Source organism: Malurus melanocephalus, unplaced genomic scaffold, assembly GCF_030028575.1.
Source record: "Malurus melanocephalus ecotype Western Australia unplaced genomic scaffold, MMel_1.1 scaffold_70, whole genome shotgun sequence".
Lineage (NCBI taxonomy): Eukaryota > Metazoa > Chordata > Aves > Passeriformes > Maluridae > Malurus > Malurus melanocephalus.
In genome coordinates, this window is record NW_026623302.1 from 959,454 (window position 1) to 975,124 (window position 15,671).

Below are 15,671 nucleotides of genomic sequence, written 5' to 3' on the forward strand. Positions count from 1 at the left end.
CTCTCAGTTACCTKATTTCTGCCACACGACTGCAGCATCTCCCCTTTGCTCCATGTCTGGGGGCTTTATTTATGATACATTATTTACATAGGGATCTTCTGTGCACATTTTGTATGAGTTGGATGCCCAGAACTGGAGTGTGATGGCAGTCCTCAGGCCAGCTGCTTAGCCCGAGTCAGAAAAGCAGAAGTCAAGATTTCTTATTTTGGCTCTGCCATTGTTTAGGTCTGGCTGTGCTCGTACGGAGAAGTGGCTGCCCTCCGTGCCTTGCCCGCACTGCCATCCACCAAACCAAGGAAGGAGGAGGACTGTGGGCTGCACCCAGCTCTCACAGTGACAGGTGTTTTTTTTTTTATTTTTAAAACACAGAAGCAGACCTTAGTCTCAGCAGATGTAGCATTGCCATGAAAGAGTACAGGGTTTTGTCACATGAAGTGCTGACAGAAATTGCCTTACAGAATCATAGAATTGATTAGGTTGAAATAGATCTTTAAGATCATAGAGTCCAACCATTAACACAGCACTGCCAAGTTTACCACTAAACCATGTCCTTAAGCCTTGTGTTGCCTTCCTGCAGGAAAGCCTGAAGTAAGGATGCAGCTGTTGTTCAAGCAGATCTCCTGTGTTGCTGAAGGTTACCCTGCCTCATCCTGGGTTTGGAGGAACTGTCTTGAACTGAACTCATCCAAGTAAACAACTTTGTTTTTATTCATTGCAAAGGGTATCTAAAATATTCTTGTTTAAATAAAGACCAGCCTGTAGCAACCAAGTGTGAGATGCACTCTCAAATCTTTGGCTCAGCCCCTGGGAACCAAAACACCAAAATTAAGGAAAGTTTTTCATTTTTTTATTCCCATCAAGTGAAGTCTCAGGCTCTCTACACCAAAATATACACCATATGGTTTTTATCAATTCAGGTGGTTGCAAAGTCCAATTTAAGTTTTTCTCTTAGACTATCAAAGTTGTAGGGATTCAGCGAATACATTGCTTAATACAGGCTTGATTAATTGGTTAAGCTTTGGTTAAAAGACCTGCTATGTGACTTGTTACCGAAYCACTAAAGTCAGTGAGAGTGCTTCCAGTAAAGTTAGTAAGAGTGTGGCCATTTYCTCTATTTATGGCAATGAGTCAGGCTCTAAAATTTCAAAAAAKGCTGAAACAGCTTTGAACTGATTCATAAACTGTGTAGCTGTTATTTTAGATATGCCAAAAAACTAATAATCCCATGATGCAGAAGAATACTAGGTGAAATTTTCTTTTGTAAGATTGTGGATAAACTCTTAAGTGTTTCTTTCAGTTAAACATAGAAAGAAATACCTAGACCATTTTCTTACCCATACTTCTGAAAAGGCTTTCTAACATCAATCTGTTTGTGCAGAAATGGAAGAGGAAATAAAACAACCAGCTAGTGAACTTAAAATACTCCTAAATCATCTTTGTGGAAAGAAAATGCTGTGACATTTCTTTTCTTAGGAGCTTCCATAAGTAGAAGCTACTGCTGAGTAGAGGCTAAATAAATTTTATTTATTTCTTATCTCCTCATTTATTTATGTGCAGAGTAAATTAGGCAGCAAGTTGATGAATGATAGAAAAGCTAAAAGTCAAAATTATCTATGTGGACCTCCTTTCCTTTGAGTATAAGGTTCCCTCTTTCTACATATTAGGTCTTAAATAAGTCATTAATACTCTCCATYCTGCATGGATGCTCTCCATTTTGAGTGAGAGGAACTTCATGGCTGGAATKACATACCTCCACAGGGAAAGGAATTCGAACTTTTACTGTGGGTTCATTCTGCATTTATAGTCTTAACAGTGGCTCATTTGGAGCTGCTCAGAGGTTTGGATGCTTGAAGCAAGTATGAAACCAGTGGGAATAAATGAGGTACAGGGAGGTTGTGGCAGTTGTGAAATCAGTGGAGGTCCCAGAGTTCAGGGGATGCAAGTACCCTGCCAAGGGGGTTTGAGCACAGAGGAGGAGGTAGTTCACTCCCTGCTGACCCTGCCATGTCCATCACCAAAAATGAGAGTGGTAAGTGACCTGAAGTCTCATTCTACTGCTGACAAAACYCAAGCCCCCTCCCTTCTACTCTTCCAACACAGACGTAAGACATGTTTTGAAACTTCCCACTTTCTCCCCTGGAAAATGTCACTCTGAGCTCAAAATCAAAACTGGCCTGCTTCCTTTTTCAGCTGCACAGAAGAAATCACAGAGGGGATTCACAGCTTCTTGCCAGAGAGGAGATCCCTGGGGTCATGGATTTCAAGCAGTATTTTATATGTAAAGGAGACAGCAACAACCTTCTCRGTGGAGTGCTGTGCAAACAATTCCGCTGGTTCGGCCTGTGAAAAGAGTTTCATTAACCTGTCAGGTACCACAAGCCAAAGTTTTAGCACAGGTTTTCACAATGAAAGCTGGCATAGTAGGACCTGCAATACTTTTTATCTGCCTGAATGGCTGTGCAATGGCCCTGCAGGTAAAAAGAAAGCTCTGTATGTACACAGTATGAGAAAAGGTGGGTGAATGGGAGAAACAATTCTCTTCTCTCTAGGCCCAAAGCAGAGGCCTCCCCCATTAAAATAAGCAGAAACTTCACRAAAATAGGAAGTGCAGGATGAAGCCAAAGCAATGTTGGGGGCTGATTTTTTTTTTTTTTTTTTTACCTTAGTTATCCCCACGTGAGATCTGTGAGCATCAGCTTTAGGAAGACTAAAGCCACTTTTGTAGCTGGTGGCATGTGGTGTCTCTTGCTCCTTTCCTGTAGGTCCCTGTGGGACTGCCAGAAACACCCATGTGAGATCCATTCAACCCATGGAGGTCATTGCACATCCAAGCAAGATCATGGCTGAGGCAACAGACCCACTGAAGGGTCAATCTCTGTCTGGGAAGTAGRGATACTGGGAAAGACACCTTCCTAAATTGCTTTAGACAGGTGGAAGAAGGTTATGTCCAGGTTAGGAAGTCTCTCTTYTTGTAGATGGTATGACAGATTATTTCCTTGTTGAACCAGGATGTCAATATGATTATTTGCACTTTGTACTTGTAACACTGTATGTATCCCATAGAGCAAAATAATTCAGTTGCAGGGAACAATCTGTGACACCTTGGAAATGTTTTGAAACACCCAGATACTTGCAGAACAGCAATTTCCTTTGTCATGGATGAACAAACTGTGCTTTTCACTAGGGCTGACAGAAGCTGTGACCACTGYCAGAGTTTGTGCATTCATGTCGAAATTACAACAGAGAGTACTCACAATACTTATGTTTTTAAAAACAACCAGAATAGGAGGGCAGGTCTCATGTAACACTCATCTGCCCACCAACACCTTTTTCCTGTTTATGTTCACAAAGTTCAATTTGAGAATCACACCAACACCTCCATGCACTTAGATTTATTAATAGGTGTAATAAATCTAATTTTTTTTAAATGAAAACAGGTGTCAGAATTACCCAGAATGCCTCCTGCCCATCTTGCTTTGCCTATGGTTGCACCTCACTCCCCGTGCAGCRGAGGCTTGGGTGTGAGAGGGCTGCAAACTACTAAAATTGACTGTGGGGTCTCCTTGTATTTTAAGCTGTACACACAAACTGGATTTCAGTGGGCAGTAACATGTGTCTCTTAAAGTTGCAGGAGCTGTTTCTTCCCCCCTGGACAATGYTGCATTCTATGTCTCAATCGGATTTTTTCTGCTATTGATCGCTTTTGTGTTTGCAATCACTTTTCTTAAATACAAAAAGGTAAAGGCAAACATAAATAACTGACCATTCTTCTTTTGTTCCTACCAGGCTATTTCTTYTCTAAGACTTATTTCATTGTGTGTTTTTTTTTTCTTCCAAAGCAATTTAGATTTGAAAGCCAGTGGCAAATGATACAGATGATAGGGCCATCAGATAATGAATACATCTATATCGACTTCAGACAATTCGAATATGATATGAAATGGGAATTTCCCAGGGAAAATCTGGAATTTGGTGAGCAATCCATAAGGTAAATTCCAATACTGGAGTAGTAGTCTGCACTGTACCAGCAGCAAACAATTTTGTCATTTTGTGCCTTGTAGGACAAGTCCTTGGTTCTGGGGCCTTTGGGAAAGTGGTGAATGCAACAGCTTATGGAATTAACAAYGCAGGAGATTCAGTCCAGGTTGCAGTCAAAATGCTAAAAGGTATGATAAACTSTGGTGCCTTCCACAAGCAGTGATGTATTCTGGTAGCTCCAAAGCAGAAGGGGCATTGGAAATCCCCCTTACACACAAACTTTCAGCAGGTACACCTCACAAATGCTTGGCTTCGAAATCGTTTCGGAGTACTTTCAAAATCCTGTTTCAGTTTGCAAGGGTGCTGCTGAAGTGCCTTCATCCTGCAGAAGGTTGCATTTTGTCCTACACACTACAGAAGGTCTGCACTGTTTGGGGAAGTACGGACCCTATAAGGAGAGAAATGCAAATCWGCAAATGCAGATTAGCTTGCTGGTTGTACTGGTGACCATGACCTTTGGTGCAACGTCCCTTTTCCTTGCAGTCTCTCTAGCTGTGGCACATCCTTTGCCTGCTGTGTCTGAGCTAACTTGTTTCCAAAACTTCCAGCACTATGTCCTGGAGCCTTTTTTCTTGATTATGACACAAAACAATTTCTTTCCATCCCTGCTTATGAATCAGGCTACTTAAACCTCAAATACCCCTTTCTGCTATGGTCTGGCCCCTCTCCAAGCTGTCTTGACTCCTCATAAAAAGTGTCCAGGAGMAAGCCCTCCTGGCAGCAAGCAGAGAAGGACTATGTCCCAACTAACCATAACCCTGTTCACAGAATGCTGGAGTAGTTTGTGCTGGAAAAGATCTCYAAGACACCTGAGTCCAATGTTAACCATCCCTGYCAARTCCACCACTAAACCATGTCCCTCAGTGACACATCTACACGTCTTTTAAACWCATTCRGGGATGGTGACTCARCCACTTCCATGGGCAGCCTGTTCAMGTGCTTGACAAYCCTTTYAATGAARAAATTTTTCTGAAATATCAAATCTAATCTTCCCCTGGTACAAACTGAAGTTGTTTTCTCTCAACCTTTGACTTGTTACTTGGGAAAAGAGACTTTTATCCACCTCRCTTACCTTTTGATAGGTTTTCGAATGAGCTTCACACTGATAYCAGCATCCTGCCCACCAGTGTGCCCACATAGCCCCTTGCTGCCAGCACTGCCATTCAGGCTTCCATCCTTCATTGGCACATAGGCATAAGTTTTATGCCTCCTTGGGCCACTCCTTTGTGGCTGTCCTCATGGAAGCTCAACTTAATCATTTTGGTTCACATACCCRATTCACTGAAACCATGAGCAGCAAATGTTTGCTGAAAAACAAGACTAAAGTTATTACTGAAACAGAGGGTGGCCTTCTCAGTTGTTGGATTGCAACTGGTTGTATGCCATATGGCTGACAAGACTTTTTTTTCCCCTTAACATTTCTCTGCAACAGGGTTGACTGTCATTTTTTCTGGGCTTGGGAATGCTTTAATACATTGCTGTCATTCCTTGCCAGCCCAAGAATGACAAATGTTGACATTTAATGACTGCTTTCCCAGGCTTTCAAATGATCCACACTCACAGACAAATTTAGTTTCCACCTTTGACTAAGCCTTTTTATACTTTGGAAAGATTTTTTTTTAGGATGTTCCCAAATGTACTGCCAGTCCAATGAACTTGAAATGAAGATTTGCATGTGACAAAGCATCACAACCATTTAAATTTTTATTTCCTTGCTGGAGATTTCCAAATCTGTGTTATTATTACTTTTACAGAAAAACCTGATGCTTCAGAAAAAGATGCTCTAATGTCTGAGCTGAAAATGATGACTCACATTGGAAGCCATGAAAATATTGTGAATCTACTAGGAGCTTGTACTGTGTCAGGTAACTTGAAATTGTGGAAAGGTACCAATTAAAACCTCCAGAATAATGAAGACTAATTTTGCTGTTCTGTGCTGGCCCAATATGAGATGAAGATGAACTAAAAGCAAATTTAAGGCCATGCATGTGTACAGAAAAGGGTCCTTTCTGATTGTACTTGCAGGAAGTGATACAACAGTCCTTCTATAGAACAGAATTTCCTGTTACAGTGGCGATTGCACTGGTACAAGCCTATTAATTAAGTGGAAAGGAAAAACTTATCCGGTGTCAGGGACTTTTGTATACACATGATTATGTTCACATAGGAAATTATAATTTTTTTTTAATTCATGTGGTTCACCAAAGAGTGAAGTTGTAGAATGAATGGATGAAAATAGCTGAAAGGTAGACAGGAAACAAAATTAACTGAAAAATTACAGGGGCAGGAGGGACACACAAGAACAAAAGAAATTAAAGAAGGGACTAATGGAAAGCGGGACAACTTTTTAAAGGACCAAATGTAAAAACAAAACTGAAGAATGAAAAATAAACAAAGGTGGACTAAGATGAAAGTAGTGAGGTATCATCACTAATTAACTATTGTGTGACTCATGTTATCAGTGAGATATAAAAATATTCTTGTCCCAAGAATTGCTTCTGTGGCCAGTCCAACAGTGAACAGGAGTGGGTGAGGCGATGCTAAAGAACCTTGGGGAAATGGCAGGGATTTACCCACTGTAGGTCCAGCTGTAACACCTGACACTGAAACACTTGACAGATTTTTCCATCAGGGTTATTTATTTAGCCAAAAAGACCAAGGAGAACAAGTTAACTTTTGCTTCCTCATTTTACATCAGTGGCAATACTGCCACACAAAGACATGTGAGAGGTAAGAGGAAAGCAGAGAAATAGATTGTTCTTAAATGTTCTAGCTGATTTGAAACTAAACAGACTGCCACTGCCTTCTGTAACAGTGGGCAGGATGTGATGGTGCAGGCAGCAGAGCTTCAGGGAAGACATGCTTAGTGTGGCAGGGTAGGGCAGGAGCACTTCCAGCCTTATCCAAGCCCCATTTTCAGGAGTATTTACATGGATCTAAAGACTTTCCCATCCATCCTCTGAGAAATTTCACAGGCTTTTTCCAGCATGTCCTACCTTGCTTGGCAGTGGCCTTCTGACAGAAATGACCACAAATTCAGTCCATCTTTCTGGGCCAGAAGTGGCAGTGACAGTGTGAGGGTTTGCAGAGTGATGTGCGACCACTCTGAGCTCCTGCTCAGGTCATGGCTTTTCTTCAGGCCTGCCTGGGTGGGGAATTGGACGTATTTTTCCTTTCTAGAGAAAGCAGCCTGACTTGTGCTCTACTAAGACTTGCACAAGTCAGGCTGCTTGCCTGACCTTGCAAGGTGTATCCCTCCTATAGGTTCTCTCAGCAGGTATGCCTAGGTTTCAGGTGGTCTTCATGGGGAAAAAAAAGTATTTCCAGAGCATGAAGGGAGCACCGATAAACAGAAGGATTTAGGTCAAATGATACAAATTAACAGAAAATTAACAGAGGTCATCTTTTGCTTGAACCCTGCATGGTTYAGAAAATATGTTGTATCTTTACAGCCTGTACTGTCCTCCCCATTGGCATTGGAATGTGGAAGGATTTCTGTGTTTCCATAGGGATTTTCAATACACTTTGAGAAATGCACCACAAGGAAGAATCAGCTACACAGACTTTACAAAGAACCTTATAGTCAGTAAACAAATTCTCATTACCTGCCCATCAGTACAGCTTATCCACCTGGGAATGGAAGATGCTTGGGATGTTTTAATTAGGATTAATCCTGRGAGAAAATGAAGCAGCATTAGGACTTTAATGGGGAGGGTGCTATGAATAGCAGTATGCATTTACATTTTCAACTATTTCAGGACCAATATACTTGATATTTGAATACTGTTGCTATGGTGACCTTCTGAACTACTTAAGGAGCAAGAGAGAAAAGTTTCACTGGACACTGACGGATATTTTTAAACAGCAAAACTTCAGCTTTTACCACAATATTCATCAGCACCAAAACTCTAGGTAAAGCATTTAGTTACAGTTTGATACTTTTTAAAACTGCTGTTGCTTTTTAAGCTGCTTTTTTGTCTGTGCTGTACAATGGTGAAATTATWAAGTTCTTGAGAATATGACATTACCTACTTTAATAATCAGTGCCTTGGGAGGAACTGAGATTTGACTTYCCTTATGAAAATGACAAAGACAAACAATCTCTTGTTTCTCTTTCCAATTTTGAGAAGATCCATGTCTGTGCCCAGATTTTTGGTAGTAATAACTGATCATGTTTTTCACTGCAAAAGAGTTTATGTGTAGAAGGTTATGTTCTGCACCGTGTGAGACCTTTGAAAATGTGTTGCCCGCTCCAGGATGGGGACTCACCTGAAGTATGATGTGAACACAGAGAGGAACACACCCTCCCTGTACAGAGAGGATGAATTTGAAATCATGCAAAGCAGTCAAAACATAAATGTGACACCTGGAGCAAATGGGATGGTGCTGTTTTCTGAGGATGGTAAGAGATTACCTGATTATATCTTCAGTAGTTCCGCTATTATTGTGTTTATTGTATTATTGATCTAACTAGACTAGATTCTGTGACAAAAGAGGCCTCTTTCTATCATACATCTCTCTTCAGTCCTGRCAGGAATTTTGCTGGAGGAGGATTCAATGACACTTAAGATCAGAGGCTTATATTTCTGCTCATGYTATACATAGTATTTGAATATGAAATTGCTCTTGGTATGAGCATGTGAAAATCCTTACTCAGTGGAATCAATCAGAGAGTGAGGACGCCCATGAAAAACTCATACTTTTGATTATCTTTTACAGATAAAACCAAAGATGCAAGAACACAGGTGGATGAAGAAGAGGATTTTAATGTGCTCACTTTTGAAGACCTTCTTTGCTTCTCTTATCAAGTTGCCAAAGGAATGGAATTTCTTGAGTCCAAATYGGTATGGTGAGGGGTAGCAAATTTTTCAGATAGAAAAAATCCTAGAAATATGTCTAGAAAAGTTTATAAGTTTATAGAAGGCAGGTTGAAGAACAGAGCCACTCAGTGGCAAGCTTGAACTATGCCTCCTTGCCTGGCTTMGCAGTGAAGACTGGGTTGCAGTTTTAGGCAGCACTCTGAGTAAGAAGCAATTTTAAGGSACACTTGTGCCCTTGCTGCCAGCAACAAGGGAGTGTCCAGCTTGGCCATTCACCAAACTATTTAAGTGGAAAGAGATGCCCACTCAGAGAGCAGGGAATTGTCTGCCTGTGATACCAAATGCTGAACCTTTCCTTCTAAGTGCATTCACAGAGACCTCGCTGCCCGGAACGTCCTGGTGACCCACGGAAAAGTGGTGAAAATATGTGACTTTGGCCTTGCCAGAGATGTAATGAATGACTCCAACTACATCATCAGGGGCAATGTAAGTTCATCAGTGCTCTCTGGTTTTCATAACATTGTAACAATTATAAAGAACTAAGGAAGAAAAGTTTTAATTTTTAAATTCCTTGTTAGCTTTGCAGATATCTTTACAGGCAATGCAGAAATTCCACTTTTTCCTGCCCTTGGCAAATACAAATTCTTRGCTTAYAATTAAACTAATCACRCTGCTACTGTAAATGAGATGGTACYCTTGCTCTTTCTAAAACACWCTGAARTYCTTTGATGGAAGCACTGGAAAKTGTTTACTGTTGTRGGCAAAAAGAGTGTAGGGCAACAGCATATTTGTGGGGTGTGCCAGATCCTCTGGCTTTTTGGAAAAGTACAGTAAAGACATGTCCATCTGGGCATCTCTGTGCTGGAAGTCAGAGGAAGGAAGGTGRCCCTTCCAGGACCGAGCTCATCTCCTCCTTAAATAGCCATCTAAAATGGATCAGTTGAATTGGGTCTTTAGAGGTGTCTGTTTCTCTCTGTAATGGGAATGTCAAGGGCCTACTGACAGAGATGCAGCTTTGGACACAGCAAACATGAATYGACCATGCTGGCAGTGAGAGCCACAGTGAGTAACCTTGAAAGCCTGTGTCACAGCATGACCTGGCCACCTTTCCCCTGTCTGCACAGGCTCGGCTACCAGTCAAATGGATGGCTCCTGAAAGCTTATTCGAGAGGACTTACACAATGAAGAGTGATGTCTGGTCGTACGGAATATTGCTATGGGAAATATTCTCCTTGGGTATGTTTTGCAGTGGGACAGAAGAGGGGTGTTTTGTTTTGGCTTCTGAATAAACGTACATTCTCCAATAATTTCCACAGGTGTAAATCCTTACCCTGGTATTCAGGTTGACACCAATTTCTACAAATTAATACAAAGTGGATTTAAAATGGACCAGCCRTATTATGCTACAAAAGATGTGTAAGTGTATTTCTGAGTGACGCACAGCATGCAAATTTTTACTTGAYACTTGATACTACTTCTACTTGATACCTTCTTATTAGGTCACTGTTTGAATAACTTTTATTTATTGTACATTACTTACCCAAAGTAAGTTGCAAAATGTGAGATCTTTCTCTAAATCTAACAAAGGTTGCCTGATCCTGCACGTTTTGTTCTAAAGTAGAAATTATTAACACTAAACTTTATTTTTTTTGGCAGGACTAATTTATTATATTTATTTAATCGTGCCTTCTTTGTCTGGGGAACTTCTTGTTCTCAGACAACAGATTTTTCCCCTCTTTTTTTTTTTCCTTTTGCTTTTTCTCATTTTTCTTTTCTTTCCTTTTGTTTTTGTCCAAAAGCTATGTTATATCCCATTGACTAAATTTTTGATGATTTTGTCCCTAAACTTTTTTTCAATTGAACTTTACTAGATTTGTTCCAGTTCCAAGTAGCTGGGGATCCTCTTAAGTAAAAACCCTGCTAAGGAACAGTTGAGGGAAGCTAATTCTGTGTTCCTAGCACATTGTTTTCAGCCTGTGCTTCTRTGCCTGGGTGGATTCTGCCTGGAGCTGGGCCCCAGGGAAACAGAGAGAAGGTGATGGAGAGCTGCAAGGCCTGGAATATGGAGGAAAGGGGAAGACTTCAGGTTGTCTGAGCTCTTCTGGCARACATTTCATAGATGATCTAGGGACAGAGTGCCTTGCTATGATACTGCATTGTTCTTATCCTCTCCATGTAAAGGCTGTAATGGCATGAAAGGTACAGGTGAATTTGACAGATTGATCCATGAAAGATTTCTGTGGGGCTTTTAAATATCAGGGAACCCATTGTCCTAGTAATTTTGCAAGGGACTTCAGCAGGCACTGCACTGGAGCCTGTTGAAGCTGCAACATCTCTCGTGCAGTGTTTAAATTTCAGAAAGATTTTTTGTGGTGTCAGATTACACAAAAAGACTTGCTGTGAAAAGTGTAGTTGAGACTACATMGTCTACAAGGAGCAGGTTTAGCCCCAAAGACAGAAAGGAATTGTCTTCCTAATGTTTTCTGTATGGAAGCTGAAAAATAAAATCATCATGCCATTACATGGCAGCCAAAGTGAAATTTTGGCCCCGATACTACAAGGAGGATTTTACTAAGGACTCTGATAAAGCCACCATAAAGATCATTTCACCCTTTATCCTTATCTTTCTGCTTTTTTTCCTCTGATGCAGCACTGTAATTCTGGCCTCTTTCTATAAAATCATTCTGATCYCCATGATTCCCACTGAAATCCTACAATTCCATGTAGCCACTTAGAGAGAGTCCAAGAGCTAACGTGTTTTCTGTGCCATGTATTTGCTTCTGCAGCTACTGCATGATGCAGTCCTGTTGGGCTCTTGACTCCAGGAAAAGACCCTCTTTTTCTTACCTGGTTTCCTCCCTGGCCTGTCAGCTGGCTGAGGCAGAAGGAGCAGTAAGTAAACACACTAAGATGAACATGTGAACAATGTTTGGGTTTTTGTGGGGTTTCTGTGTAGCTCCACAGATCACAATGAGCTGAGGAATAGTCTCCTGCTTTCTGTTGAAGTACTCAACTGTATAATGGATACATTGCCCATGGATCYATGTAAGAGCTTGGGGCACACTTTTCCACCACAAGAAAGGCACACTTCTCTGACCTTCCTGATGAGGACTTTCTTCCTCTCACTGCCTGCACTGGGACTCTATAAAGCTGAAGTCTCTCAGCCTGCACTGTGGGAATGGGGTTCCCTTGGGCAGCAGCCAGGGCAGTTGGCTTTGGTGGTGCTGAAAGCTGCGATGGGAGGGAGCTGAGCCTGGACCAGGAACCAGGGGGTCTCATGAGGGATCAAGCCATGTCCCCACAGACAGAACGCTGTATTTCATTCTCAAATATCTAAATAACAAAGATGATCTGAGGATGTCCTGTTCCAGCCATACCAGATATTTATCTCTTCAGGGAGGATAAACAATTCCTTTCCAAACTACCGATTCCTATCAACTCTGGACTAGACACACTATTTCCAGTTCAGTGTCCTTGAGTACCTTTTGGGATGTGAGGAGCTATGAATGACTCTTGCCCTTGCACCACTGTGCCTCTCTGAAGGCTGTTGGCCTGACAGGAGCTGCTAAGTGTAGAGGCAAGCKAATGAGCAGCTTAATAGCACTGTACCTAGAGGAAAAACCTTCATTTGCAGTCCAGTGCCATTCCTCAAACTAGCTCTTTTTAACATGGATAAGGAGGTGGTCYGTACCTGATGAGTGCTTTATTCATGGGGAGAAGAGCAGTATCCCAATTACAGTTAAGGAATATCAGAACTTATCTTTTATTTCCTCTTCCCAATYCTAGGTTTACCACAATACAAAGAAAAATGTTACACGCCATTCCAACAACAAAACTAAACCATACGTAAGCAGGGATAAGGAATCTTTGTTATCCCCAGTTGTGCTTCAGCATGAAGACCCTCAGATTTAAAAATAATCTGGGTTGTGCATTTGGTCTCGGTATTATCATAAACTCTGTGTAGGGTAAGTGTTTTATATCAGCTCTAAGAGAAGAGATTGTTACCAAGTGCTGCACTGTTTGGATTTCTTGTGGGCCAGTCCATATTTATGTGATGTTGAGATGAAGGTGTAATTCATTTTGTTAGAATTCAGCAAACACATCTGTAGCAAGACAGGTTTTTTTGCTGCCTCTCTACAGCTGAATATCTCTTTTCCTGGTGTTGTGCAAATAGTGYCTAATCAATGTATTGAATTCATACTGTTCTTGCCACATTGCAAGCAAACCTGAGAAAATCCACATTTTTTAAGTCAATGGCTACAAGCATCGACAATGCAACTAAAGAGAGCTGGTTTGATTTCCTGAAGTCCAATTCATRTCTTCATCTCCAGATGTTAGTGCGAATTTGGGAAAAAAAAAACCAAAACATTGGAGTCACTAATTTTAGATGTCCTCGTTTTAAAGTGCCATCAGTCTTTACAAGGAACAAGTTTTACAAGGAACTCTTAATTTGATTGAGTGTAACTGTCTTGTCCTGGACATCTCAATTGTTGTGAAGCAGCTGTGGGGTGTCCAGTTCAGGTGAGTTCATTTTATCAAGATTTAGGTACTCGGGTGGCCACTATTCAACCAGGCTACATTCTGCAACTGCTGATGAGAGATAGGCACTTACAGTAAGTGATTCCTTTCTACCTAAAATAARCATCTAAAATAACCAGGAGGAGTGATATTTGCAGATAACCTTCCACCYCCCCTAGTCTGGAAAATCCAGGTGGCAGTCTCCAGTTGGAAATCTCACCTCCTCTGAGTTACAGCTAATTCCATTCATTTTGTTTCTTTTTTACATTTTACAAGGTGCTAACTTCAGTTAGGATTTTTCAGTGGCATGTGTTAAAAATTAATAACTGTTTAGATAGAATATGCTATCACAGAAATTAAGCTGCTCTTTACTAACACTGTCTGAAAATAATGCTGTAATACAGTGATTAAGATTTGTATATTTTTGTTAATGTTGTTAATAATTACCAATGAATCATCAGTTTTTAATCAGATACATACTGCTGGAAAGCAGAGAAATTTAGATAGAAATAAAATTTAACATTGCATTCTCTGGAAAATGTATGTTATTTTTAACATACCCGTAACAGTTTGAAAGTGTTCATATGCAAGGTGTCACTGTTCAGCACTGTTAGCACACAGCCTGCAGTGGCTGGAAATCAGGAGTGTCTTGTGCAGACAGGAGTTTTCAGCCTTCAGAGTTAGAGGAACMTAATGCTGAACTGATCGCATCCAAGCCTAGCTGGTCCTAGAAGCTAAGCAGATATGACCTTGGCTCAAAGAGGAGTGGATGGGAATCCCRTGTACTTAAAAACACGCCAGGGAGTTGTGTCACACATGTCACATGTTTTTACACGGTTTAAAAAGAACTGGACAGAGGTCGTCTGGCCCCATCATCACTACTGAGCTGAGACTTGGGAATATAAAGACAATTAGAAAACTTTGGGGCAAGTACAACTTCTCTTGATTCATACAGGAAAAGCTGCTGAGGCAACACAGCACCCTGTGAGAAGGTGCTGCCAGGAGGAAAACCCTCCTGTAAGGGCTGAACATATGAGGAGTTGTGCTTCTGCTTCTCCACACAGAAGAGACCGATGAAACAAAATTACAGGAGTTATTGAGTGAAAAATAACTTCTTTTAGGAGCACATTTACTTTCCAGGATGCATCCAACAATACTTAGCAAAGTAGTGGTCCATTCCTGATGCTTGTGCAGAGCCACAGGCAGTGCTGTTTAAGGAGTACTTTCACGATTCTTGCAGGGAGTTGCCCGCATTTCTCTCATAAGGATCTAGACCCTTAATTTGTGCCTGCAGAAGCACGTTGTCAGGAGAAAGTGATTAATTACCCCCGTAGTAAATGGAGAGAGCTAAGCTTGTTTGAAGACCTCCAGCAGAGACGCCTTTAGCCTAAGCTGGATGCCTTAAATTAGGCACAGGCCGACAAAGATTCAGTAATCATTAATCCGTGAAGAAGAGCAATAGAAGGTGTTGATGTCAATTGAAAGCACCTGAGGGCAAAGGACATTGAGCTCTCCTTCGTAGAAGCAACAGAAATAAGGAGAAAGATCATTTGACAACCCAAGCTGAAAGACAGGATACCGCTGAGAAATCTGCTCGAATTTTCTTTCCCTTCTACCTGCAAGAGCACACCTCGGAGCCGGCAGCCKTGTCCCGAGGAGCTCTCCGAGCGGGACGTCCGAGCACACGCGGCAGYTCCTCCGCCGCAGCCGGCACTAGGTGGAGCTCCGTGACCGCGGCTGCCGGGCGGACAGCGCCCAGGGGCGCAGGACAGGGGACAATGAGCAGGGCTGGCGCTCAGGAGAGGGATCTGGGCCAGCCGCAGTGTCTGGACGAGAGCTACTCGTAACCCAGAAAGCAGGGCTGGGGATGCGCGCGTCGGTAAAAAAGACTTCCCAGCCAAGATCTCGTAGCGCTGACTGAATAAGCCCAGTACCAGCACAAACCACTCAGCCCCCACCCTCAGAACGTTTTCCCAAACAAGTATGTCCGTGTGTCACAGGCAGGAGGAACCAAAAAAAAAAAAAAATGAGGCCCTCTTCTGTCTCGACCAAGAGAAACTGAAAATGCTTCCCCAACACGTCACACTTTTGGGTTTGGAATACCTGGAATGGGCTGTGTGAGGTTGGGTCCCTCTGAGAGAAGCTGGGACTAACCATGTGTTAAGATAAGAAGATAAGAGCAGAAACGACCATGTCATGCATGCTAGTGGTGGCTTTCAGTCCACATGTCCATGGAGGGCGCTGTGAAAGGCAATGAAGGAATCCAAGGTCATATTTTCTCCAGAGCTATYTGCA

General features: G+C 41.8%; 1 protein-coding gene across 1 annotated transcript in view; it reads left to right on the forward strand.

Annotated features, from left to right (window-relative positions):
• Positions 1-13,782, forward strand: part of FLT3 (fms related receptor tyrosine kinase 3) — a 35,996-nt gene extending 22,214 nt beyond the window's left edge. Inside the window, exons 12-25 of the mRNA XM_057366659.1 lie at positions 578-689; positions 2,191-2,369; positions 3,626-3,738; positions 3,840-3,972; positions 4,062-4,166; positions 5,793-5,903; positions 7,797-7,950; positions 8,295-8,440; positions 8,758-8,882; positions 9,222-9,344; positions 9,983-10,094; positions 10,175-10,274; positions 11,645-11,750; positions 12,645-13,782. Of these exons, the coding sequence (XP_057222642.1) occupies positions 578-689; positions 2,191-2,369; positions 3,626-3,738; positions 3,840-3,972; positions 4,062-4,166; positions 5,793-5,903; positions 7,797-7,950; positions 8,295-8,440; positions 8,758-8,882; positions 9,222-9,344; positions 9,983-10,094; positions 10,175-10,274; positions 11,645-11,750; positions 12,645-12,770 (1,745 nt within the window). The 3' untranslated portion in view covers positions 12,771-13,782. The remainder of the gene's footprint in view (positions 1-577; positions 690-2,190; positions 2,370-3,625; positions 3,739-3,839; positions 3,973-4,061; positions 4,167-5,792; positions 5,904-7,796; positions 7,951-8,294; positions 8,441-8,757; positions 8,883-9,221; positions 9,345-9,982; positions 10,095-10,174; positions 10,275-11,644; positions 11,751-12,644) is intronic.
• Positions 13,783-15,671: the final 1,889 nt, after the last annotated feature.